General features: G+C 40.2%; 1 protein-coding gene across 1 annotated transcript in view; it reads left to right on the forward strand.

Moving 5' to 3' along the window:
• The first annotated feature begins 7,059 nt into the window (after nucleotides 1-7,059).
• The window catches only part of STAT4 (signal transducer and activator of transcription 4), a 92,027-nt gene continuing 71,841 nt past the window's right edge, over nucleotides 7,060-27,245 (forward strand). The window contains exons 1-3 of the mRNA XM_030847722.2: nucleotides 7,060-7,186; nucleotides 16,958-17,086; nucleotides 18,399-18,543. Of these exons, the coding sequence (XP_030703582.1) occupies nucleotides 16,959-17,086; nucleotides 18,399-18,543 (273 nt within the window). The 5' untranslated portion in view covers nucleotides 7,060-7,186; nucleotide 16,958. The remainder of the gene's footprint in view (nucleotides 7,187-16,957; nucleotides 17,087-18,398; nucleotides 18,544-27,245) is intronic.

Consider the following 27,245-nt stretch of genomic DNA (forward strand, 5'->3'; position numbering starts at 1 on the left):
AAAGAGCCCTTCTCAGGACAGACTATGATAATAGAGCCCTTCATTAGCTCTTCTCTCTGTTCAGTAAACATTCCTTGAATACCTACTCTATGCCAGGCACTGAGCTGGATACTGAAACACAAAGAAAAATAACATTTAGTCCTGACCCCCTAAATATTCTGTCCAGAGAAAGAATTGTATATGAAAAATACACAAAATAGAATAAGGTGGTTAAGGGCTATTTAACTGGCCACACAAGCAGAATTTTTTTTTTTTTTTTGAAGAGTCTACATTCAAATATCCTAGCCTGGAGCTTCCCTGGTGGAGCAGTGATTAAGAATCTGCCTGCCAATGCAGGGGACATGGGTTTAAGCCCTGGTCCGGGAAGATCCCACATGTCGCAGAGCAACTAAGCCTGTGCGCCACAACTACTGAGCCTGTGCTCTAGAGCCAGCAAGCCACAACTACTGAGCCCGTGTGCCACAACTACTGAAGCCCTGTGCACCTAGAGCCCATGCTCCACAAAAGAAGCCACCACAATGAGAAGCCCGCACCCCACAACAGAGAGTAGCCCCTGCTCACCACAACTACAGAAAGCCCACACGCAGAAACGAAGACTCAATGCAGCCAAAAATAAATAAATAAAATAGATACAACATTAAAGAAATTAAAAGAAAAAATGTTAAAAGAAAAAAACAACCTAGCCTGCTGTCAAACTTCATTTTCTAATTAGTGGCTCAGCAGAAACAGTCACCTCATGTACAGTATAAACAAGATGCTGTAGAAACACGTCATTTGCTAAATGTTTTGGAACTCTGTTGGCAATGTGTCTACCATCATGATACATCAAGGACTTTTAAATGCATGGCTAGTTGTCCACATGCTCCACAGAAACGCTGGAGAATCAGAGTACATGCATCGTCTCTAACCAATGGACTAGGTAATGAGCCTCTCTATTTTGGAATTTGTTTTTAGATCCTTAAATTTACCTCTTCCATAGCTCTCTGAGCAATTTATTCCTTTTATTATCAGAGTAGATAAGATTTTTAGTAAAGCTGAATGCTTTCAAGTGCTGTTTCTGGAGTCAGATAGGCCTGTGTTTGAATCCTAAATCTGCCCCTTACCATCTGATTAACATTGACCAAATCCTCTAGCTTCATTAAGCCAGGTCTCCTTGTCTGTCTTGGAGATAAGAATGATACTTAGTCCTGGCGTGTATTGTGAGGATTAGGTAAAACAATGCATGTGGAGTTCTCAGCACCTTGCCCGCCTTGGAGTTAAAGCTGAAAAAATGCTATTATGGGAAAGTGCTATTACAAAGGCCCATTTGTAAGTTGCAATGCTGCCTAATGGGCAGTAGAGGGAGCACTGTCATTGGGAACTGGACTTGAGAACTCTAACTTAAGATAGGTAGTAAGCCCCTGTACAAGACATTGTTTTGGTGGAGCTTGAGTGACCTATACACAGATGAGCTACTAAGACCCACACCAGACTGCCTTGTCCCAATAATCCTGCTGTACCACTCATTTGATACCAGCTACCTTGGAATCCGGTGTATATTTCTGTATGTATTGATAACGTGTTCTGTCAGTCCAGCATCCAACTCTAACTCACTCCAGTTCCCTTGGGACACACAAGAGAGGAAGCTTGGACAGGAGAGGTAAGGTGCCACCACAAAAATAAAAACAAAACAAACAAATGTTTATATTCTTTGTATAAGAATTGGGAGAACGTGGAGCTGGCTTACACCCTGCGGCAGAGAGAGTGATACCTTCTCTTCCAGCCTCACTGCCTCCAAAAAGCAGCTCTACTTAGCACAGCAGAAGAAGCAGTCAGAAGAACTGACTGAATCCTCTCTGCCTCCAATTTACAGGTGTGAACCTGCTTATCTCTTCATCTCATCTCCATTTGAAACCCCATCTGGACAACGATGGGGAAGGGAAGATGGAGGGTTAACCTAGTGACCTCCAAAGTTTCTTACAACATGGTTATATTTATTACTCTATTAGCAATAGCTGCTGAGCATTTTTCCTTATCTCATTCCTGACATTAGATCTTTGAATCTTCCCAGCAATTTCGTGTGAGCTATAATATCCCCATTTTTACAGGGAGTTTGGGACTCAGAGATTAGGTAGCTTAACCAGCTTGGTACTGCTAGAAAGTGGCAAAATCAGAACTAGAATCTATTTTTCTGAAAATCTATAATCTGGTATTTCCTTCTTAAAATGAGGCAAAAAAAAAAAAAAATTAGCGGTAGGGCTTATAACGAGGGCAATTAGGGGACCATTTAAAGGGGAGAGAGATCCCTGGGGCCTTAGGGCCAGGTCCAGGGTGCCACAGGACTGTCAACCGCACCTACTTCCACCTAAATTTAGTAGGCTCTCACAGAAGCTGTTGGTCTGATAATTCAACCTTGTTCTTAATTTGTATATTCTGGATAGTTGTAGTTGTCAGATATATGTACAGGGAATATTTTCTTAACAATGACATTTTTTATAGGTAATCTTTTTTTTTTTTTTTTTTTTTTGCGGTACGCGGGCCTCTCACTATTGTGGCCTCTCCCATTGCGGAGCACAGGCTCCTCCGGACGCCCAGGCCCAGCGGCCATGGCTCACAGGCCCAGCCGCTCCGTGGCATGTGGGATCATCCTGGACCGGGGCGCGAACCCGTGTCCCCTGCATCGGCAGGCGGACTCCCAACCACTGTGCCACCAGGGAAGCCCATAGGTAATCTTTTTTTTTAACTTTTTATTTTATATTGGAGTACAGTTGATTAACAATGTGTTAGTTTCAGGTGTACAGCAAGGTGATTCAGTTATACATATACAAGACTTTAAATTTTTTTCATGAAATACAAGTTGTTGGCTTTTTTCCTGTTAGTTTTAGTGTTTTTATGTCCTTTCTAAGAAACATTTGCCTACCCCAAGTCACAAAGATAGTCTTCTATGTTTTCTTCTAGAATCTTTATAGTTTTAGCTTTTAAGAACAGTTCTATGATTTAGCCTGAATTAAGTTTTATGAGGCATAAGGTAGGGTTCAAAGTTAATTTTCCTCATGCATTTGTTCAACTGTTCCAGAACTATTTTGTTAATAAAACTTTACTTTCCTTAAATAAATAAATAAATAAAGGGGAGAGAGAAACCTCTGAAGGCCTTTGAGCTTGGGAAACCTTATGGGGATTGCACTTTAGAGTGTTTTTGTTTGTTTTGCTTTGGATTCTTTTGGGGGATATTTTTGGTTTTGGGGTTTTTTTGTTTGGTTTCATTTTGGGGGTTTTTGTTTTGTTTTGTTTTGTTTGTTTTTTGTTTTCTGGCTCTGAGGCACTGATGAGGCCAAGGTCAGTGTAGGGTCAATAAATTGGGAACCTAGCTTTTTAGACTTGATTCTAAGAAAGAGAAGCAAAGTGGATGTAGAGATACCCGTTCTTAGAAGCCTGGCTTAGTTCATGAAATAGGAGAGGAAACAGAGGTTAAGCATATGTTTTAACCACGAAAAAGTGTCCATTTGGGTGGAGATTCCCTCATGATCTATACCTCTGGGTGACTGACTACTGTGGACAGGAGATGGTGTGGTGGATGGAACAGGGGTTCTGAAAGTGTTGTCTAAGGACCCCTGAGGATAGTCCCCCAGGTCTTTTCAGGGCGTCCGCCAGGGTAAAGCTATTCTTGTAATAATACTGTTTTGCCTTTTCACTCTGTTGACATTTGCACTGATGGCACCAAAGCAATGATGGGTAACGTTGATGCCTTAGCATGAACCAAGGCAATGGTGCCAAATTATCCTAGTACTCATTGCATTCTTCACTACCACACACTTAAATTTTTCTAAATGCCAGTTTGAGTTAAGAATTTTCAGTGAAGCAGGAAAACGTATTAATTGTATTAGATCTCAGACCTTGAATCCATGTCTCTTAATATTCTGTGTGATGAAATGGCACATACACATATTAATATATGATGGTCATTTCAAGGAAAAGCACTTGTGTGACTGTTTGAGTTGCCCGCCCACTGTCCCGGCCACTTTTACTTGAAAGAATGACTGACAAACTATGGCTATACGGACGTGGGAATTTGGAAGACGTTTTCCTGAAAACGAACAAAGTGGGACTGTCACTTCAAGGAAAACAATTGGCAATATCTGTTGCCAATAACAAAATGGGAGTTTTTAAGCAAAAACTAGAATTTGGGAAGCTTGTATCTGTCATCATGAGTTTAACAGCTTTCAAATACTTAAAATACTTTTCTAATGAGATCAGTGGAGATATTAACTAATGTGATTTTCTGATATTGTATGATGAAGTACGTCAGCATCTGGAAGAGCTGCATAATTCAGTGAGCCAATATTTTCCAAATGGACAGTGTGTGATATTACAAAATTATTAGTGGGTAAGAGTTCAATTCAAAATACAAGGTATACCAATGGATTTTAATGTAACAGTATATATAAAGTTCTGTGATATGGTTTCACATTCCACAGTACAACTAACTCTTAAGGAACTACCACTTTTTGAGTTTTGGTGTGGTATCAAAGAAGAATATCTACATTATCTGAACAGGCTGCTAAAATGCTCTTCCCTTTTCCAATTATATATCTGTGTGAGTCCAGACTTTCTTCAAATACTTCAACCAAAACAATATTTGGCAATAAATTATATGTAGAAGCAGATATAAGAATCCAGCTGTCTTCTCTCAAAGCAGACATCAAAGAGATTTTTTTAAATGTAAATCAATGCTACTCTTCTATTTTTTTGTGTCTATGTTGGAGAATACGCTTGTTTTCCATTTTTTAAATGTTTAGCACATAATGGGTTTATGACTATAATTTTCGATGAACAGATGTTTTAATTTTTCTCAGATTTAAGTTTAAGTACAATACATTAAAAAATGAATACAGAATAGAAATACACAAAAATTCTTTGGGCTTGTCAACAATTTTTAAGAGTATAAAGTTATCTTGAGACCAAACAGTTTGAGAACTGCTAGGAGTGTCCCAAGGTGAGGTCCTTAAAAGGAAGAAGGGAACAAACTCTCTGCTTCCTACAGCAGTCACTCAGCAGTTGAATATAATGACGATAAAGACCTGCAAAACCACTATGACTAATACTATAAGGCAGGAAATGAAAAGTGTTACGTGAGTGGGCTAGGTCTCCACTGTCCAGTATGGTAGCCACTAGCCACATATGGTTACTAAGCACTTGAAATGTGGCTGGTCCTAACTGAGATATCCTTGAACTGCCAAATACACACCAGACATCACAGATTTAGTATGAAATAAGTTTTTTAAATTGAAGTATAGTTTATTTACAATGCTGTGTTCATTTCTGGTGTACAGCAAAGTGATTCAGTTATACATGTATATATATATTCTTTTTCATATTCTTTCCTATTATGGTTTATTATAGGATATTGAATATAGTTCCCTGTGCTATACAGTAGGACCTTGTTGTTAATCTATGGAATGCTCTCTCTCATTAATAACTTTTTATATTGATTATATGCTGAAATGTTAATATTCTGTATTTTTAATGTGGCTACTAGAAACAAACATATGTGGCTTGCATTTTTTTTCTCTTGGACTGCACTAGTTTGGACGGGAAGTACGATGAGATTTCAGAGCGGGGAAAAGTTGCTTATGGGTTGGGGTCATCAGTGAAATCACTGAGAAGGAGAGGATTTCAATAAGTAGACAAGTTGGGGGAAGAAACTGCAGCTGAAGGGAGCATCAATACTGAAATATGAGAGGTTCACCTAGGGAGCAGAGAAGACTGGTCTTCATCAGATCATAGGCTTTCGTTGGGGGCGTAGGGGGAAGTTTCCAGGAGAGGTTAGGACCAAGTTGTACAGAACTTTGAGTGCCTTGAATCTGGACTTTTTCCCATAGGCAGTGACCTCTTCCCCAGAAGAAACCCAGGCTTTGCCCCATAGCTTACGGAACAGCTCAGAGGAGGCACTTTCTTCAGGTAGGGGCAGATCAAGCATAAGCCCCTGGAAACCGCCCAGTGAGAGCAAGCGGCCAGGACCATCTCTACCTGACCAGTGAATTTAGAGGGATGACTTTGAATTTAGATGTGTGACTTTGGGGTGGATTGACTTATTTTTTGTGAGTGAGGGAGAGGGGTAGTAAATTTAATCACATGATAATAATGTCTCCTGAAAGAGGAGGAGAATCCTGTGCGATGCTGGTCCCCACGATGGTGAAGCAAGGCCTTTGACCTTGGCAGATGGCTCTAGGCATGTGCATAAGCAGATTGAGTCATTCTTTCTACCTCCTTTTGTCTATCTTCCTTTATTTTTGTCTTTATTTTCCTGAACTTTTGTAGAACTCTTACTGCGTGTCAGGATGTTAACATCTGGCTCCGAAGAGATGAAACGAAAAGAGCACTAAGGAGGGAGTTGAAAGCCCCAGACTCTTACCCAGCCTCTGCAGCTAACTCATTGAGTCACTCTGGTCACCTCTCTGGGCCTCAGTCTTTTCAGATATGAAAGAGGAATCAGAACCAGATGAAGCCAAGGCTCCCTCCAGCTCTGTGATTCTAGGACCAGCCCAAGTCACAATGGGAGAAGGGCCCCAGGTGTGGGGAGGGAAGGAGGATACTGGGCTAGTAAGGGCAGGAGTCCACCTGCACAGGAGACGGCCCAAACCTTTGGGTGAGGTTGTCCTCCTCCTGGCGAGCAGACCCTGCTGGAATCCGGGCACAGTGAAGTCTTCGATTTGCTGTTTTCATCCTGGCGAGGTACCCCTTTCATCCCAGGGGCTGGCTCTTACCAAGATGAGTGGAGTCTGTAAGGAGGAGGCTGGGAAGCCAGGAATGTAGCTCCAGGCAAGTAAGTCTGCAGGGGGTCTCCGATGGTCCGGGGAAACCAGAAGAAAATGACTGTGTGTGACCCCCCTCCCACGCCCCTCCTCCTGACACCCACGGGCCACAGGCAGTGGCCGGAGTGATTGATGGGGATGCGGAAAGGGCGCCCTGAGAAGCGGCTTCAGCCAGACTGTTTCTGGTCTTCAGCTTTTCTAGAAGAGAGAGTGGGTGGGAACGACCCAAGTAAAGTCCCAGACTCTTAACGCTGACGCACAGGAAAGCCTCAAGTGGGAGGAGAAATGCAAATCCCCTACTGACGATGGTGTCAGCGGCTGGGTTCTGGGGAACTTGAAGGGCGATTCCGACTTTGGACTTGAGCACCGCCTGGGACCCGGGCTGAGAGAGCCAGGTAAGGAGGCCGACCACACCTTGGCGTTGCTTCTCCGGAGCAGCGCAGGCCAGGAAATGCTTCTGCAGGACGCTGCGGAGCCTTAGCTGTTCCCTTGCTGTTTTGACAGTTACTTCACGTTAACCTAGCTGAGGATGGGTAGTTTTAAAGAGAAGCGATCGACTCCACGATTCAAAGGTGCGCCGTGGCGGGTCTCTCGGGGAGACTCGGGCGCTCTGCCCCCGAGAATGTGAACGGTGGGTGGGACCGTTGTGGCTGCTGCGGAGGTGTGTCCTGGCGAAGGGCGGAGTGGGCGCTCCCTTCACTTTCTCAGCCGACTTCTCTCAACTGTAATGTCTGACATTAGATTGCGTGCCTCGGTTTCAGCAGACAGCCCCGCAGCTGAGGTAGCTAGTGATTGAGGCTTTGAGGAGAGCAGTGATATTTTAGGGCAGGTCTCCTCCTTTGCACGCTGCGGCTCACCTCACAACTAAAGCGGCACCATTAGCTGCCAGGCGGTGGGACAAAATGCCCGTTTATAGGGATCTTCTAGGACCAGGCATTCAAAGAGACTAGGCAGGCACTCAGTTTTCAAAAGAAATGCTCCATAGTTTTATTGGGATGGGAGAATTAGCCCGTAGAGAGTGAAAGACGTTTTTAGAATCCTTTAAAGGCATTTCTAGAAGCTGCAACAGAAAAGAATGTCCTAAGACTGTGAACCTATCTTTTCCCTTTTCAGCCTTGAGTTCAGCTCTCTGGAGGATGGACTCAGGTCCTAGGAGTGATCTCTCTAACTTCAGGATGGGTTCAGTCCAGTTAATTGTTAGTTAGAAAACAGATTTTCGTCCAAATCATACCAAGGGTTTAACAATAGTAGCAATTACAATTATAAGGCTATTTTCAGCACCTGTTCTCTTGTCATTAACTAGAATAAATTGATAGAGCAGGGCAATGGCAATAGTAACATGGGAACAAATGTTCCAATTTTGGGTGGAATATGGTTACACCCAGCATCTATAAAGACGACCATGTCTGGTGTCAGGAGACCTCAGGTTGATCCTGAGGAGCTGTGCATCTTGGGCAAGAGTCGTTTCGCCTATGTGTCCCTCAGATTTTTTACATTTTAAAGCTGGGGTAATACTATCCACCTGTGCTATTCATAGCATCAGGAGTGCCACTCATTCTTCTCTTAATGAGCACTTATTGAGCACTTACAACACACCTAGGATTTTATGTGTAAGTATAAAGTGATAGGAAAGTGAAACATTTCTTTTTCCAGTTGCTTTCTTTAAGCAAAACATTGGCAATAATCTTTTTCTAATACATTTAGATCAGGGAAAAGGTGCCCCCAAATGGTTCCATTTGAAACCTGAGGAATATGTATATGAAATATATGAAATTTATTATCATGATGTTCTGTAGGCAAAAGTAAATCTTAACTTACCTACAAGATAGGTTGAAATACTATCGTGATTGATCACATAAAAGTTTTTTCAGTTTAATCTAGAATTACTGACAAAACAATAAAAAATTTGACTTTGAAAAAAGTAAAATACGGTAATTTCAAGGAGAGATGTCATATTAATTTCCCTGAGTTAAGAAATATGTCTAAAGCTTCTAAACTGGACAGATTAGGGTTATGTTGGGGAAACACATACTTTTGTTTTATGACAGGCTGCTAACTATGTATCAAGTGTGGTTTCTTCTTAAGTATCTTGAGGGTTTAACTACTGTCTGATGCATATCAGAGACTAATTAAAAGTAGACTTTAAAAGCTTTGCCTAGCCATAGCGGATCATTACAGAGAGAAAGAAAAATATTTATTTGTCCAGAGGTATTTTGAACTGAAAAATTTAGAGCCCACGAAAGTGTATACATGAAACTCTTCATAAAGATAAGTCTGAATTAGACTAGAAGACTTGGAACATAAGGCTGACTCCAGAAGCCAGACAAATCTGAAATAAAGAAAAAAGGATTAGGCAGTTTTATATAAAAGAAGCTTTTATTGGGTGTTCCTCACACATAAAGCCTTAAGAGGCTCTTAGGACATATACTTGAGTATGTTATTTGCCTTCAAGTTGCTCAAAGCCTAATAGTGTAGAGGCAGCAAGAGATAGGGAAGGAGTTTGTTGAGAATCCAAATCTGTGTACACAGGTGTGGGGTAGGGTGAGGGGTGTTGAGTGGGAGTGAAAGCTTTCTAGAGAAGGCAGAACCAGAGTTTCTGTTAGAACAAAGAAGGACGTGGCTTGGGGGCCGAGAAAGAATCCTGTTTCCTTCACTAGTGATGACGTAGGAAAAAGCTCAGAATTACATTATCTTCGGATTGAAAATGTTTTAGCATTTCTGTTTTCTTTAATTGGGTGACTATAAGAGAATTTTTTTTTACACCTTTATTGGAGTATAATTGCTTTACAATGGTGTGTTAGTTTCTGCTTTATAACAAAGTGAATCAGTTATACATATACATATGTTCCCATATCTCTTCCCTCTTGCGTCTCCCTCCCTCCCACCCACCCTATCCCACCCCTCCAGGCGGTCACAAAGCACCAAGCTGATCTCCCTGTGCTATGCGGCTGCCTCCCACTAGCTTCTATTTTACGTTTGGTAGTGTATATATGTCCATGCCTCTCTCTCACTTTGTCACAGCTTACCCTTCCCCCTCCCCATATCCTCAAGTCCATTCTCTAGTAGGTCTGTGTTTTTATTCCTGTCTTACCCCTAGGTTCTTCATGACATTTTTTTTTCTTAAATTCCATATATATGTGTTAGCACACGGTATTTGTCTTTCTCTTTCTGACTTACTTCACTCTGTATGACAGACTCTAGGCCTATCCACCTCATTACAAATAGCTCAATTTTGTTTCTTTTTATGGCTGAGTAATATTCCATTGTATATATGTGCCACATCTTCTTTATCCATTCATCCGATGATGGACACTTAGGTTGTTTCCATCTCCGGGCTATTGTAAATAGAGCTGCAATGAACATTTTGGTACACGACTCTTTTTGAATTATGGTTTTCTCAGGGTATATGCCCAGTAGTGGGATTGCTGGGTCATATGGTAGTTCTATTTGTAGTTTTTTAAGGAACCTCCATACTGTTCTCTACAGTGACTGTATCAATTTACATTCCCACCAACAGTGCAAGAGTGTTCCCTTTTCTCCACACCCTCTCCAGCATTTATTGTTTCTAGATTTTTTGATGATGGCCATTCTGACTGGTGTGAGATGATATCTCATTGTAGTTTTGATTTGCATTTCTCTAATGATTAATGAAGTTGAGCATTGTTTCATGTGTTTGTTGGCAGTCTGTATATCTTCTTTGGAGAAATGTCTATTTAGGTCTTCTGCCCATTTTTGGATTGGGTTGTTTGTTTTTTTGTTATTGAGCTGCATGAGCTGCTTATAAATTTTGGAGATTAATCCTTTGTCAGTTGCTTCATTTGCAAATATTTTCTCCCATTCTGAGGGTTGTCTTTTGGTCTTATTTATGGTTTCCTTTGCTGTGCAAAAGCTTTGAAGTTTCATTAGGTCCCATTTGTTTATTTTTGTTTTTATTTCCATTTCTCTGGGAGGTGGGTCAGAAAGGATCTTGCTGTGATTTATGTCATAGAGTGTTCTGCCTATGTTTTCCTCTAAGAGTTTGACAGTTTCTGGCCTTACATTTAGGCCTTTAATCCATTATGAGCTTATTTTTGTGTATGGTGTTAGGGAGTGATCTAATCTCATATTTTTACATGTACCTGTCCAGTTTTCCCAGCACCACTTATTGAAGAGGTGCTGTCCTTTCTCCACTGTACATTCCTGCCTCCTTTATCAAAGATAAGGTGACCATATGTGCATGGATTTATCTCTGGGCTTTCTATCCTGTTCCATTGATCTATCTTTCTGTTTTTGTGCCAGTACCATACTGTCTTGATTACTGTAGCTTTGTAGTATGGTCTGAAGTCAGGGAGCCTGATTCCTCCAGCTCCATTTTTCGTTCTCAAGATTGCTTTGGCTATTCGGGGTCTTTTGTGTTTCCATACAAATTGTGAAATTTTTTGTTCTAGTTCTGTGAAAAATACCAGTGGTAGTTTGATAGGGATTGCATTGAATCTGTAGATTGCTTTGGGTAGTAGAGTCATTTTCACAATGTTGATTCTTCCAATCCAAGAACATGGTATATCTCTCCATCTATTTGTATCGTCTTTAATTTCTTTCATCAGTGTCTTATAATTTTCTGCATACAGGTCTTTTGTCTCCTTAGGTAGGTTTATTCCTAGATATTTTATTTTTTTTATTGCAATGGTAAATGGGAGTGTTTTCTTGATTTCACTTTCAGATTTTTCATCATTAGTGTATAGGAATGCCAGAGATTTCTATGCATTAATTTTGTATCCTGCTACTTTACCAAATTCATTGATTAGCTCTAGTAGTTTTCTGGTAGCATCTTTAGGATTCTCTATGTATAGTATCATGTCATCTGCAAACAGTGACAGCTTTACTTCTTCTTTTCTGATTTGGATTCCCTTTATTTCCTTTTCTTCTCTGATTGCTGTGGCTAAAGCTTCCAAAACTATGTTGAATAAGAGTGGTGAGAGTGGGCAACCTGTCTTGTTCCTGATCATAGTGGAAATGCTTTCAGTTTTTCACCATTGAGTATGATGTTGGCTGTGGGTTTGTCATATATGGCCTTTATTATGTTGAGGAAAGTTCCCTCTATGCCCTCCTTCTGCAGGGTTTTATCATAAATCGGTGTTGAATTTTGTCGAAAGCTTTCTCTGCATCTATTGAGATGATCATATGGTTTTTCTCCTTCAATTTGTTAATATGGTTTATCACATTGATTGTTTTGCGTATATTGAAGAATCCTTGCATTCCTGGAATAAACCCCACTTGATCATGGTGTGTGATCCTTTTAATGTGCTGTTGGATTCTGTTTGCTAGTATTTTGTTGAGGATTTTTGCATCTATGTTCATCAGTGATATTGGCCTGTAGTTTTCTTTCTTTGTGACATCCTTGTCTGGTTTTGGTATCAAGGTGATGGTGGCCTCGTAGAATGAGTTTGGGAGTGTTCCTCCCTCTGCTATATTTTGGAAGAGTTTTAGAAGGATAGGTGTTAGCTCTTCTCTAAATGTTTGATAGAATTCGCCTGTGAAGCCATCTGGTCCTGGGCTTTTGTTTGTTGGAAGATTTTTAATCACAGTTTCAATTTCAGTGCTTGTGATTGGTCTGTTCATATTTTCTATTTCTTCCTGATTCAGTGTTGGCAGGTTGTGCATTTCTAAGAATTTGTCCATTTCTTCCAGGTTGTCCATTTTATTGGCATAGAATTGCTTGTAGTAATCTCTCATGATCTTTTGTATTTCTGCAGTGTCAGTTGTTACTTCTCCTTTTTCATTTCTAATTCTATTGATTTGAGTCTTCTCCCTTTTTTTCTTGATGAGTCTGGCTAATGGTTTATCAATTTTATTTATCTTCTCAAAGAACCAGCTTTTAGTTTTATTGATCTTTGCTATTGTTTCCTTCATTTCTTTATCATTTATTTCTGATCTGATTTTTATGATTTCTTTCCTTCTGCTAACTTTGGGGGTTTTTTGTTCTTTCTAATTGCTTTAGGTGCAAGGTTAGGTTGTTTATTCGAGATGTTTCCTGTTTCTTAAGGTAGGATTATATTGCTATAAATTTCACTCTTAGAACTGCTTTTACTGCATCCCATAGATTTTGGGTCATCGTGTCTCCGTTGTCATTTGTTTCTAGGTATTTTTGATTTCCTCTTTGATTTCTTCAGTGATCACTTCGTTATTAAATAGTGTATTGTTTAGCCTCCATGTGTTTGTATTTTTTACAGATCTTTTCCTGTAATTGATATCTAGTCTCATAGCGTTGTGGTTGGAAAAGATACTTGAAACAATTTCAATTTTCTTAAATTTACCAAGGCTTGACTTGTGACCCAAGATATGATCTATCCTGGAGAATGTTCCATGAGCACTTGAGAAAAACGTGTATTCTGTTGTTTTTGGATGGAATGTCCTATAAATATCAATTAAGTCCATCTTGTTTAATGTATCATTTAAAGCTTGTGTTTCCTTATTTATTTTCATTTTGGATGATCTGTCCATTGGTGAAAGTGGGGTGTTAAAGTCCCCTACTATGAATGTGTTACTGTCGATTTCCCCTTTTATGGCTGTTAGTATTTGCCTTATGTATTGAGGGGCTCCTATGTTGGGTGCATAAATATTTACAATTGTTATATCTTCTTCTTGGATCGATCCCTTGATCATTATGTAGTGTCCTTCCTTGTCTCTTATAACATTCTTTATTTTAAAGTCTATTTTGTCTGATATGAGAATTGCTACTCCAGCTTTCTTTTGGTTTCCATTTGCATGAAATATCTTTTTCCATCCCCTTACTTTCAGTCTGTATGTGTCTCTAGGTCTGAAGTGGGTCTCTTTTAGACAGCAAATATATGGGTCTTGTTTTTGTATCCATTCAGCCAATCTGTGTCTTTTGGTGGGAACATTTAGTCCATTTACATTTAAGGTAATTATCGATATGTATGTTCCTATTCCCATTTTCTTAATTGTTTTGGGTTTGTTATTGTAGATCTTTTCCTTATCTTGTGTTTCTTGCCTAGAGAAGTCCATTTAGCAGTTGTTGTAAAGCTGGTTTGGTGGTGCTGAACTCTCTCAGCTTTTGCTTGTCCGTAAAGGTTTTAATTTCTCCATCAAATCTGAATGAGATCCTTGCTGGATAGAGTAATCTTGGTTGCAGGTTTTTCTCCTTCATCACTTTAAATATGTCCTGCCAGTCCCTTCTGGCTTGCAGAGTTTCTGCTGAAAGATCAGCTGTTAACCTTATGGGGATTCCCTTGTGTGTTATTTGTTGTTTTTCCCTTGCTGCTTTTAATATGCTTTCTTTGTATTTAATTTTTGACAGTTTGAGTAATATGTGTCTTGGCGTATTTCTCCTTGGATTTATCGTGTATGGGACTCTCTGTGCTTCCTGGACTTGAATAACTATTTCCTTTCCCATATTAGGGAAGTTTTCAACTATAATCTCTTCAAATAGTTTCACAGTCCCTTTCTTTTTCTCTTCTTCCTCTGGAACCCCTATAATTCGAATGTTGGTGCATTTAATGTTGTCCCAGAAGTCTCTGAGACTGTTCTCAGTTCTTTTCATTCTTTTTTCTTTATTCTGTTCTGCAGTAGTTATTTCCACTATTTTATCTTCCAGGTCACTTATCCGTTCTTCTGCCTCAGTTACTCTGCTAGTGATCCCATCTAGAGTATTTTTCATTTCATTTATTGTGTTGTTCATCGTTGTTTGTTTCATCTTTAGTTCTTCTAGGTCCTTGTTAAATGTTTCTTGCATTTTGTCCATTCTATTTCCAAGATTTTGGATCATCTTTACTATCATTATTCTGAATTCTTTTTCAGGTAGACTGCCTATTTCCTCTTCACTTGTTAGGTCTGGTGTGTTTTTATCTTGCTCCTTCATCTGCTGTATGTTTTTCTGTCTTCTCATTTTGCTTATCTTACTGTGTTTGGGGTCTCCTTTTTGCAGGCTGCAGGTTCGTAGTTCCCATTGTTTTTGGTGTCTGTCCCCAGTGGCTAAGGTTGGTTCAGTGGGTTGTGTAGGCTTCCTGGTGGAGGGGACTAGTGCCTGTGTTCTGGTGGATAAGGCTGAATCTTATCTTTCTGGTGGGCAGGTCCACGCCTGGTGGTGTGTTTTGGCGTGTCTGTGGACTTATTATGATTTTAGGCAGCCTCTCTGCTAATGGGTGGGGTTGTGTTCCTGTCTTGCTAGTTGTTTGGCATAGGATGTCCAGCACTGTAGCTTGCTGGTCCTTGAGTGAAGCTGGGTGCTGGTGTTGAGATGGAGATCTCTGGGTGATTTTCACCGTTTGATATTACGTGGAGCTGGGAGGTCTCTTGTGGACCAGTGTCCTGAAGTTGGCTCTCCCACCTCAGAGGCACAGCACTGACTCCTGACTGCAGCACCAAGAGCCGCTTATCCACACGGCTCAGAATAAAAGGGAGAAAAAGTAGAAGGAAAGAATTAGTAGAAGTAGAAAGAAAGAAAGAAAGAAGGGAGGGTGGGAGGAACAAAGGAAGGAAGGAGGGAAGGAAGGAAAAAAAGAAAGAAAGAAGATAAGGTAAAATAAAATAAAGTAAGATAAAATAAAGTTATTAAAATAAAAAAATAACTATTAAGAAAAAAATGGACGGATAGCACCCTAGGACAAATGGTGGAAGCAAAGCTATACAGACAAAATCTCACACAGATGCATACACATACACACTCACAAAAAGAGGAAAAGGGGAAAAAAATCATAGATCTTGCTCTCAAAGCCCACCTCCTCAATTTGGGATGATTCGTTGTCTATTCATGTATTCCACAGACATCAAGTTGATTGTGGAGCTTTAATCCACTGCTCCTGGGGCTGCTGGAGAGATTTCCCTTTCTCTTCTTTGTTCTCACAGCTCCCAGGGGCTCAGCTTTGGATTTGGCCCCGCCTCTGCGTGTAGGTCGCTGGAGGGCGTCTGTTCTTTGCTCAGACAGGACAGGGTTAAAGGAGCCGCTGATTCGGGGGCTCTGGCTCACTCAAGCCGGGGGGGTGGGAGGGGCACGGAGTGCGGGGCGAGCCTGCGGCGGCAGAGGCCGGCGTGACGTTGCACCAGCCTGAGGCGCGCCGTGCGTTCTCCCGGAGGAGTCCCTGGATCCCGGGACCCCGGCAGTGGCGGGCTGCACAGGCTCCCCGGAAGGGGGGTGTGGAGAGTGACCTGTGCTCGCACACAGGCTTCTTGGTGGCGGCAGCAGCAGCCTTAGCGTCTCATGCACGTCTCTGGGGTCCGCGCTTTTAGCCGCGGCTCGCGCCTGTCTCTGGAGCTCCTTTAAGCAGCGCTCTTAATCCCCTCTCCTCGCGCACCAGGAAACAGAGGCAAGAAAAAGTCTCTTGCCTCTTCGGCAGGTGCAGACTTTTCCCCGGACTCCCTCCCGGCCAGCCGTGGCGCACTAACCCCCTGCAGGCTGTATTCACGCCGCCAACCCCAATCCTCTCCCTGTGCTCCGACCGAAGCCCGAGCCTCAGCTCCCAGCCCCGCCCACCCCGGCGGGTGAGCAGACAAGCCTCTCAGGCTGGTGAGTGCCGGTCGGCCCTGATCCTCCCGCATCCCTGTGCTCTCCTCCGTGGCTCCGAAGCTTTTCCCCTGTGCCACCCGCAGTCTCCGCCCATGAAGGGGCTTCCTAGTGTGTGGAAACATTTCCTCCTTCACAGCTCCCTCCCACTGGTGGAGGTCCCGTCCCTATTCTTTTGTCTCTTTTTTCTTTTGCCCTACCCAGGTACGTGGGGGGTTTCTTGCCTTTTGGGAGGTCTGAGGTCTTCTGCCAGTGTTCAGTAGGTGTTCTGTAGGAGTTGTTCCACGTGTAGATGTATTTCTGGTGTATCTGTGGGGAGGAAGGTGATCTCAGCGTCTTACTCTTCCGCCATATTCCCGGAAGCCCCTCTCTTGAATAACTAGGCTTTAAAATGCTTAGGCCCTGGATTCTGCCTCACCCAGTTTCTGACTAAAACTGAAGTGGATTTAGCCCCTACCTGGCTTCTGAATAACTAGGCTTTAAAATGCTTAGGCCCTGGATTCTACCTCAGCAAGTTTCTGCCTAAAACTCTATAAGAGAAATTTTTTTCTCCGGTTACTTGATGGACAACATTGTCTTTGTCCGAAATCCAAGAAAAAAAGAAAACATGTACCATAGTTATTAATTAACATTATTTTTAAACTCTAATTTTCCCTCTTCTTTGTAGTATGACTCAGTGGAATCAAGTCCAACAGTTAGAAATAAAATTTTTGGAGCAAGTTGATCAATTCTATGATGACAACTTTCCTATGGAAATTCGGCATCTGTTGGCCCAGTGGATTGAAAATCAAGACTGGTAGGATCAAACATTATTGTATTTTCCCTAGAGGTTGATGGACAAATGCTTTATGCTCTATCCACGTGGATTTATTCTATGGTCCACTTTTGATTCAGTTGATACATTCTTATCAGGTAAAGAACTTTCCTTGAGGATTTGGAAAGCTTCCTTAACGGAGGAGAATCATTGTCCTTTCTGGTTTCATCCACTGTAGGTGAAAAAATGGCTCTAGTGCTTTGTTTTTTAATAAGCTAAACTCCAACGATTTCTAAGTATTAAAAAGACAAGAAGTAAATCTCTTGTTTATATCAATTCTCTATCATAGACTCAATATAAATATTTTTCTTAACATGTTTTACAAACGTTTTTTAAAGCTCTATTCACCTTGTACAATTAAAAACATATTTTGCTTTAAATAGTTGTCTTAAAATTTTTCTTTTGATAAAATATACATAACATAAAATTTACCATTTTAACCATTTGTTAGGTATACAGTTTAGTGGCATTAAGTATATTCACACTGTTGTGCATGCATCTCCAGAACTTTTTCATCTTCCCAAACTGAAACTGTGTACTTATTAAATAATAATTCCTCATTCTCTCCACCCCGGCCCCTGGCAACCATTATTCTGTTTTCTGTCTCTGAATTCAACTAGTCCAGGTACTTCATGCAAGTGTAATCACACAATATTCGTTATTTTGTGACTGACATTTTACTTAGCACATTCTTTCAAGGTTCATTCGTATGAGCAGCATGTATCAGAATTTCCTTCCTTTTTAAGGCTGAATAATATTCTATTGTATGTATCTACTACATTTTATTTATTCATCCATCCTTCAGTGGACATCTGAGTTGTTTCCACCTTTCAGCTATTGTGAATAAAGCTGATATAAATGTTGATGTCAAGTATCTACTCAAGTCCCTGCTTTCAATTCTTTTAAGTATCTACCCAGACGTGAAATTGTATATAATTTTTTGTTTTTAATTTGAGGAATCTCCATACTGTCTTATACAGTGGCTGTACCATTTTCCATTGCCACCAGCAATATATAAGGGTTCCAGTTTTACATCCTCACCAAAACTTATTTTGTGTTTTCAATAATAGCCATCCTAATAGGTGTGAAGTGGTATCTTATGGTTTGATTTGCATTTCCCTAACGATTAGTGATGTTGAATGTACTTTCATGTGTACAATTTAATTTTTAAAAACCAGTAAATGCTTATCACTGCGGGGTATATTTATCACTTTAAAATGATTATGGTTAAAAAAAAAAAGTAGACATTTTACTAAGTTGTTTCCTGCTGTGTAATAGCACTTTTGTTTTTTAGGGAGGCAGCATCTAACAATGAATCCATGGCAACAATTCTTCTTCAAAACTTGTTAATACAACTGGATGAACAGTTAGGTCGCGTTTCCAAAGAGAAAAATCTGCTTTTAATACACAACCTAAAAAGAATTAGGAAAGTCCTTCAGGTGAGAATTCATTCTACTTTTTAAAAATATTTGGATTTACAAGTCCTAAATTTAGCAAAAACAAAAATGTAGCCTCATCTTAGTTCCAAACCAGATTTAAGAGGGAAAAAGCTGAATTCTCTTACTATTTTAAATTTTGTGCTCAATTTTATTTCATTATCCAATGTTTGTTTTGCACCAACTTTTGAATCTAAAATACACTACAACTGGGAGGGTATGTGATTTACATGTGACTGCTTACTAGGTATGATCAAATTGAGAATGTGGATCAGGTATTTGAAAGATGCTAGGTTCATGGCTATCTCTCCATCCTCCCTTGCCTTTGTCTCTTATGTAACAATTTAGACTTGGTATTGTTCTCATTCATAGGTGGAGGCATTATGGTTGTATGTGTCCTTCCAGATTTGGCTCAAACTTCACCTCCTTCAAAAGCATTCTGTGGTGCCCTGTAGCTTCCTATTCCAAAAGTTCACCCAGGCAAAGCCCATCTCTCTGTGTTCCCATAACACCTCCAACACATCTGTACCACAGCATTTAGTATATTCTACATTAGTGTTATTTCTAAGTTTTTCTTCTCCCTCAAATTGTGGGTTACTTGAGGCAAGGACGTTATATTCAGCTTTGAATTCCCAGTGCCCACCACACAGCTGGATATATAATAGGTGTGTAATATTCATTGATTAAAGGGATGAATGAATGAAGTAAGTGAAACAGAGATCTAAAGAATTAAGGGCAGACTAATAATGACCTAAACCCAGAGATGCTTATGAAACAAACTCTGAACGTGGACAGCTCTAATATTTACTGAGTGCCTATACAACGTATTAGAGAACATGAAATATACATATGTCGTTTCTCAGTGAGGCTTCTTTAGAATCTCAAACTTACAATTAATGCATTTTTACAAAAATTTTCCTAGACTATAATAGAAATGTGCTTGATGTTACTAACACTTGTGAGAGGGACATAGGTATTAATTTTTTATTGTTGTTTGGATTGTTGTTTTTAATTGTTGTTATTGTTTTATTGTTGTTTGGATTGGATTTTTTTCATTGCTGTTTTACTGTTACATTTGCCCTTATAATCCCCTACAAATTTGCAAGACACTTGGCTGGGGGTAGGAAATGAACTTGTTGCCAACAAAACGGGATTTTTCACAGTGTAAAGCAAACTATCTGTTCCAGAGGTAAGACATTTAACCTTGGCTTCGTTAGTTAGTGCTCTAATCAATAAACCTAAAACAGGGGTTTGGCATACTGCTACCCGCAAGTCAAATGTGGTCGCTGCCTGTTCTTGTACGGTCCATGACTGAGAATGGCTTTTACATTAAGTGGTTGAAAAAGAATAAAAGTAAAATAAATAAGTGGCATGAAAATTATAGGAAATTCAAATTTCTGTATTTTAGTGGAATGCAGCTTGGTTAGTCAGTTACGTATTGACTCCGGCTGCTTTTGCACTGCAGTGGCACCGTTGAGTAGTTGTGACAGAGACTGTATGGCTCCAAAGCCTAAAATAAAAATGTGTATATGTGTATTGTGTGTGTGTGTGTGTGTGTGTGCGTGCGCGCGTGCGCGTGTATGTCTGTATTAAGCATATTTATCTGGCCATTTATAGGAAAGGTTGCTGACCCTTGGTCTTTGCTAGAGGGACATGGGTGGGTATAATAGGTGATGCATGGTCTTTGGAAATTCTGATTCTCAAAATGTGGCCTTGGGCAAGTCACTTAATTTTTCTAAATTCCTATATCTTTTCATGTAAATGAGGATGATTATTATCTACCTTTTGGGATTGTAAGAAAGACTGAAGCTTTTATTTTGGCAAAAAAAAAATAGGCTTTCAAAAAACAGACATTTTTGTTGATAGGGAAAGTAGCAGGATCTTCTCTGTAAATCAAGGGTAAGTGTCCAGCCCGTCATTTTTCTGAGTGGAGATAAGATTGTGAGGGAGCCTAAGAACCCAACGGTAATTCCCAGTCACATTTCAGCTCAAGCACAAATGTCTCTGCTTAGGTCATGGGCCTTCCAGCATCTTGTCTCTGTCGACCTTTTCCAATAAACTGCCCCAAGCTCCTCAACATTCCTGCCCCAGAAAAATAGATCTACTCCTTGTTCCTGAGCACAACCAGCTTACTCTTGAATGACTCTGGGCCTTTGTCCATGACAGTCTCATGGCCAGGAATGCTCTGCCATCTCTCTTCCTCCAGTCCAGCTCCCATTCATCCCTAGAGGAGCTGTGGAGGTCCCAGAGCAGTAAGGGAGCCTTCACCGGTGCTTTACCCCTCATTCTCATTCCTCACGGAGCATGGGCTGCAAGACAAGCAGTATCTCATCTGTGCTAGATGTGTCTAAGCAGGTCACAAGCTCTTTGAAGTTAAAAGTCTGAGTTCCTTTTGTGACCTTCCTCTTCCCTCCAGTACCCAGCATGGTTCTACTACGAACTAGAGACTCCTAAAACAGTTTGATTGGTTAGGATATTTTGTATTTATTTTTATTTATTTATTTTTGGCCGTGCTGTGAGGCTTGTGGGATCTTAGTTCCCCGACCAGGAATTGAACCCGTGCCCCCTGCAGTGGAAGCTCAGAGTCCTAACCACTGGACCGCCAGGGAATTCCCTGGTTAGGATATTTTGAATGGACAAAAACATTTGTTCTTTCCTTTGATTTATAAACTATACTTATTGGGTATTTATATTGATTCAGAACATTGCCAATTATGTTAAGACAAGTCTTTTTGATAAAACAAGATCCCCCTCCCCTCAAAAGAAAAAAAAAACACCTCCTGCTGAAAGAATAGTGCCACTGTTCTTACCTGGTTTGAACATTTTCATCCTCTGGCATTTTAAATACAACCCATCATAACTATTATAGCATAAAAGAGCAAACAGTATTGTATCAGGGGAGCTAAGCAGGTATAAGGTAAATTTATTTTAGCTCTTGACAGAGCAACTGGGATCTCCAGTTTCAATATTTTAACTTACTATTTATATCCCACCTACTTCTGATAAGAATTTGGAATGGCTTGTTATAAAAGACAAACAAAACCATTGAACCAAGAGTCAAGGCAATCTCCGTGGTGGAAGCAGTGAACACTAATGTCCAGGTCGCCTTAGTCCCTCTAAGGGGAGGTAGCCTCAGGTGAAGGCCAGGAGCAAGGACTATGTTGGGTTGAATCCTGACTCTGTGACTTCCTTGCTGTGTGGCTCAGGGCAAGAGGTTTACACTCTCTCACCTGAGTTTCCTCAGCGGTGTGAGTGGAATCACAATGGTACCTACTCCACAGGGATGTTAGGAGCATTAAAAAAAATTGTAAAGCATGTGGTAAGGACTGTATTAGGGTTTGCTAAAAATAAATATCTGTCCCAGATATTTCAAGAATGCTTCACCCTGTTCTTAGGACTTTTTTAAAAAAAACAATAGACTTTATTTTTTTAGAGCAGCTTTAGGTTCACAGAAAAATTGAGCAGAAAGTACAGAAAGCTCCCATATTCTCCCTCTCCACCTGCCTCTCCCCAGTTTCCCATATTATTATCTGGCATTGGTTTTGTACATTTGTTTCAGCTGATGAACGTATCGTGGTACATTATTATTAACTTAAAGTCCAAGATTGCATTAGGGTTTACTCTTTGTGTTGTACAAGTCTATAGGTTTTGACAATGCGTTATGTCATGCATTCACCATTTCAGTTTCACTGCCCTAAAAATGTCCTCTACTCCACCAATTCATTTGTCCGTCCCTCACCCACTCCCTAACTCCTGGCAACCACTAATCTTTTTACTCTATAGTTTTAGCTTTTCCAGAATGTCATATAGTTGAAATCCTACAGTATGTAAACTTTTCAGATTGGCCTTCCTCACTTAGTAATATGCTTTTAAGTTTCCTCCGTGTCTTTTTGTAGCGTGATAGCTCTTTTTAGCGCTGAATGATATTCCTTTTTATGGCAGTAGTACAGTTTGTTTATCCGTGTTGGGGATTGATAAACAAAGCTGATATTAACACTTATGTGTAGGTTTTTGTGTGCATACGAGTTTTCAATATATTTGGGTAAATACCTTGGAGTTTGATTGCTGGATCTTTGTTCTTGGACTTTCTAGTGAGAATCTATTTTCCTTATTCGTCTTCCTGTCTGTGTCTTAGTCTGTTCTGGATGCTATAACAAAAGTACAATTGATTGAGTGGATTTTAAATAAAAGACATTTATTTTTCACAGTTCTGGATAGGAAGCCCAAGGTCAAAGTGCTGGCACATTCAATGTCTGATTCAGCTTTCTGGTTCATGGATGGCTGTCTTTTCCCTGTAACCTCACAGGGAAGCTCTCTAGGTTCTCTTTTAAAAGAACACTAATCCCATTCAAGAGGGCTCTGCCCTTATGACCTAATCACTTATAAGAGGCTCCACCTCCTAATACCATCACATCAGGGGTTAGGATTTCAACATATGAATTGGGGAGACACAAATATTCAGCCTCTAACAACCCTTCTCTCTCTTTGTCCCTCAGAATGACTAAAAAAATTAAAATGGTGCATATTCATAACTTTAAAAATTGAAGCAATACAAAAATATGCAAAGAAAATATGAAATAATCCAAAATCTACTCCCCAGATATAACCATATTAATATTTCATGAACATCATTCCTAACATACATATATAAATATATGTGTGTGTGTATATATATATATATATATACACATATATATGCAGATAGTAGGGCAAGCTGCTATTGACATTTTATACTCAGTTGCTATCAGTGTCTTTGTAGCCTCCTGTGCCCCCACCCCATCTCCACTCTGCTCTCTTCCCACCTGCAGTAACCACTCATCTAAATTTTAAGTTATAGAACCAAAAAAAATTTTAAACTGTAAAACAGAACTGTGAGTAGGAGCTGACCTTGTGGCTGTCATATATTCTTAGATTCTAGAAATACAGGCCCCAAGCATCATAAATAAAAAGAAACTGCAGGACACCAGAGAGGAAGAAAAGGTCCAAAAAGTAGCAAGGGAATCCAAATCTATTACCTACGTAAAAATGAGAGATAAACTGAAAGCCAAATTTAAAACAGTATTAAGTGAGAGACGAGTGGAATAAACTCTTCACCGAGCTGGAATACAATACCCATCAACTTAGACTTCTATACCCAGCTCAATTATTATACAAAATTAAAAGTTCACTACAAAGGTATGCTCACAGAAGGAGCTACGAAAGGGAATCAGACACAGATGTTAAGCGCACATGCTAAAATTTCAAAAGTATCATTACAAAAAGTGAAAATAGAGTGCATGAAAGATTGAAAGCACCCAATAAGATATCAGAAAATAATATCCATTATGTGGACAAAACTTAGCAATTCTAAGACAAACTGTAGTTTTTTCAAGGATGTATCTAAAACATGAAATAACAAAGTGATGAGATCAAAGAGGTTAGCTGGGCTGTCTTGTATAGAAGCTTGTGGGCCTTGGTCAGGAATCTGAGTCTTATACTGAGTGTGATGGGAAACCATTGAGAGGTTTGAGCAGAGGTGTGACATGAACTGATTTCTGTTTTTTAAGCTTACTCTGACAAATGAATTGTAGTTAGTCAAGGAACAATCAGGGAGATCTGTTAGAAAATTCCATTGATTTTTTTAAAGCAACATACTGAAGTCAATCTTTTTCTATCACTGTGGGTTTATCAACTCTCCTAAGCTTCTAGAAGTTTTTGCTTTGTGTATTTGTTACTATGTTGTGAGGAGCATAAGTACAAGATAATATTGGTGAATGCAACTTTTAAAAAATCAATGTAAAATATCCTTTTTGACCCATTTATTAAGTTTGCATTTTACTGTGTGGCTTTCTTTTTGTTACCATTTGCTAATAGGCACATAAGTCCACCTCTTCATTTTCATACCTTGTCTGTCACTTTATACTGAGTCTTTTATAAATATCACGTAACCAATCTTATTATCTAGTCAACAAATATTTAATAAGTTCTTATGTTATCAGTCACATATTAAGCACTAGGAATACAATTGGAGGAAATCATGAAGCTTACAGTCTAAAAAAATTCACACCTCCTGCATTTTTGTTTTTAACTGATGGGAACTTCTATGGCTATCCCTCACAAATTACTGTTAGGGAAGTAAGGGGAAACAGGCAACAGCAAAGTTGTCTGAAAGTAGAAAAAAACTCCATCTATTAGAAGGCTGAGTTCAGGGTTTTGGTGTTAAGTCTGTGGTTAGTGACCCCACCACCTACAGAGCATTTTTCACCCACCAGGGTAATGAGTCTGTTAGTGAGAGTTTTAGACTCTGTGTGTGAGGGGGGAGTGGGCAAGGGCAACCCACACCTAGCATGTTCTATTCTCTGTACCCCCACGGCCTCTTTCTCAGAGTTGTTTGGATTTGCCTGAACAAAAATACATGTTGGAGTTGAAAGCTCCTCAGAAGTTGGGCAAACAGTGTTTCCTTCCTGTCCTGTCTGTAAAAATCCTATTGTTGGTTCTGAGTATCAGGTGATACGAGATTTTTTTGTGTGTGTGGTATGCGGGCCTCTCACTGTTGTGGCCTCTCCCGTTGTGGAGCACAGGCTCCGGACACGCAGGCTCAGTGGCCATGGCTCACGGGCCTAGCCGCTCCGCGGCATGTGGGATCTTCCCGGACCAGGGCACGGACCCGTGTCCTCTGCATCGGCAGGCGGACTCTCAACCACTGCGCCACCAGGGAGGCCCATGATATGAGATTTTTTACATGACAAAGTGAAGAATAGGAGACACTATTTTGCGATATGGGGGAGAAAAAAGTTGCTTTAACTGCTGAGCAGCTCTGAGTCTGCCAGATTGTATCCTCTAATTCATGCTGCTTTCTCAGTTCACTCCTCTTCCTTCCTCTCTGCACCACATTGCAAGAGACGCCACCTCAGCCTCCAACCTGAACAGAGCCTGGTGTGGCCACTCGGTGTTAACTCTGAAAGAGCTGAATGGAGGGTTCAATCTTTCAGGTCATTTTCTGCACATGGGTGGCAGCCAGTGTGTCATTTTCAGGCCACAGTTATTTCCCCAAGTCCTCAGCACACACCCCCAAAATCTGTTTTCCTCTGAGAAAATTACCTGATGCCAATATCACAGTGCTCATATTTCAAAGGCTAAGAGACCTGCATGTCGTGCCATCTAAGATGAAATGTGAGTTAGCTGTCAAGATTTTGTTTGCTGTATAATCTGGGACAGCCAACAGAAGGTAGATGGTGTGCATCACAATCCTTGTCCTGTGCACATCGCACTAAACTAGAAGTCCAGAGTGATCAACTCAAGATCCCACCCACCTGAAACTTTCTTCATGGATCATTTTGTGCATATTCACCCAAGCCTTCATCTTAACCAAACCTAGATTGCGCTCCCTCCTTATTAAGTTTTTTCTCACAGTTTATTACTTGTCTATAACAATTTGTCCTTTCCTTCTTTGTGAAACAATTACTTTGTCTATAGTGCACATGTTTTTAAATTCCAAATGATAGTTCGGATTTCTTAAAGTAGGGCTCATATAATTTGCTTAGTAGGTATACTAAGTACCTACTTCACAGACATTTGTTGATCGAATATTGGTTTCATCACATGGATTTTTTTTTTCTTTCTTTCTTTTTTTTTTTTTGCGGTACGCAGGCCTCTCACTGTTGTGGCCTCTCCCATTGCGGAGCGCAGGCTCAGCGGCCATGGCTCACGGGCCCAGCTGCTCCGCGGCATGCGGGATCTTTCCGGACCGGGGCACGAGCCCTGCCGGGAGAGGCCACCAACCAACCATAGAATGGCATTCCATGCCATTAAATATTCTTTTTCAGCATCATTTGTATTCACCTATTAATTGGACATTTATTACTTGTTCCTGTTTTTTACCAATATAAACAAGTGAAGAACACATACCTATTGTCAAAATTTCATTAATATTTATGATTATTCTGTTAGAATGGTGGGTTTTAACTCTATGCATCAAAATCGCTTATAGAGTTGTTTTTAATATACCCACTATTGACATGAGTGTAAACTGATATTAATAACACTAGTTACTGTACTAAATAAACTATCAGACAATAGGATTTTATTTATCATGCACATAACAGTTTAATATTGGTTACTCTGTAGATAAAGTGGGTGGCTTTCCTTTTCATTGCAATTCAGGGATCCAAGTTTCTTCCACAGTGTGGCTTGGCTATTGCAAAGGGATGTCTTTGGAGATAGACAGGAGCTAGAGAAAGAGCATGAAGTCACAGCCACATCTAAGATTCCTTGGCCTAGTAATGACACACTGTGTATGCATCCCATTAGCAAGAACTAGTTACAAGCCTTCCACACCATGCAAGGAATGCTAGGCAGTGTACTCTCTGAATGGGCTGCCGCTTTCCACCTCAAAGGACTTACTGCATCCTATCACAGAGGAAGCAGGAATTTGAGGGGACAGGTAGGTATGTCTGCCACATTTAGTAAAACCATTTTGGAAAGCAGTTTGTCAATATCAAAGTTTAGTGCAACTCATGAATTCCATTTCTGGATATTTATCCTACAGAAATTCTCACACAGGTAAAAAGAAGGATATCCAGACAATGATGTTTTTTGTTTTGTTATTTATAATAACAAAATGTGAAAATGATCTCAGATGTCCATCTTTAAATGATCTTAATGGTTAAATAAATTGAATTATTTACATCCATAAACAGCTATTAAAATATTAGATTTGAATGTAC

This window comes from Globicephala melas, chromosome 7 (assembly GCF_963455315.2).
Source record: "Globicephala melas chromosome 7, mGloMel1.2, whole genome shotgun sequence".
Taxonomy (NCBI): Eukaryota; Metazoa; Chordata; class Mammalia; order Artiodactyla; family Delphinidae; genus Globicephala; species Globicephala melas.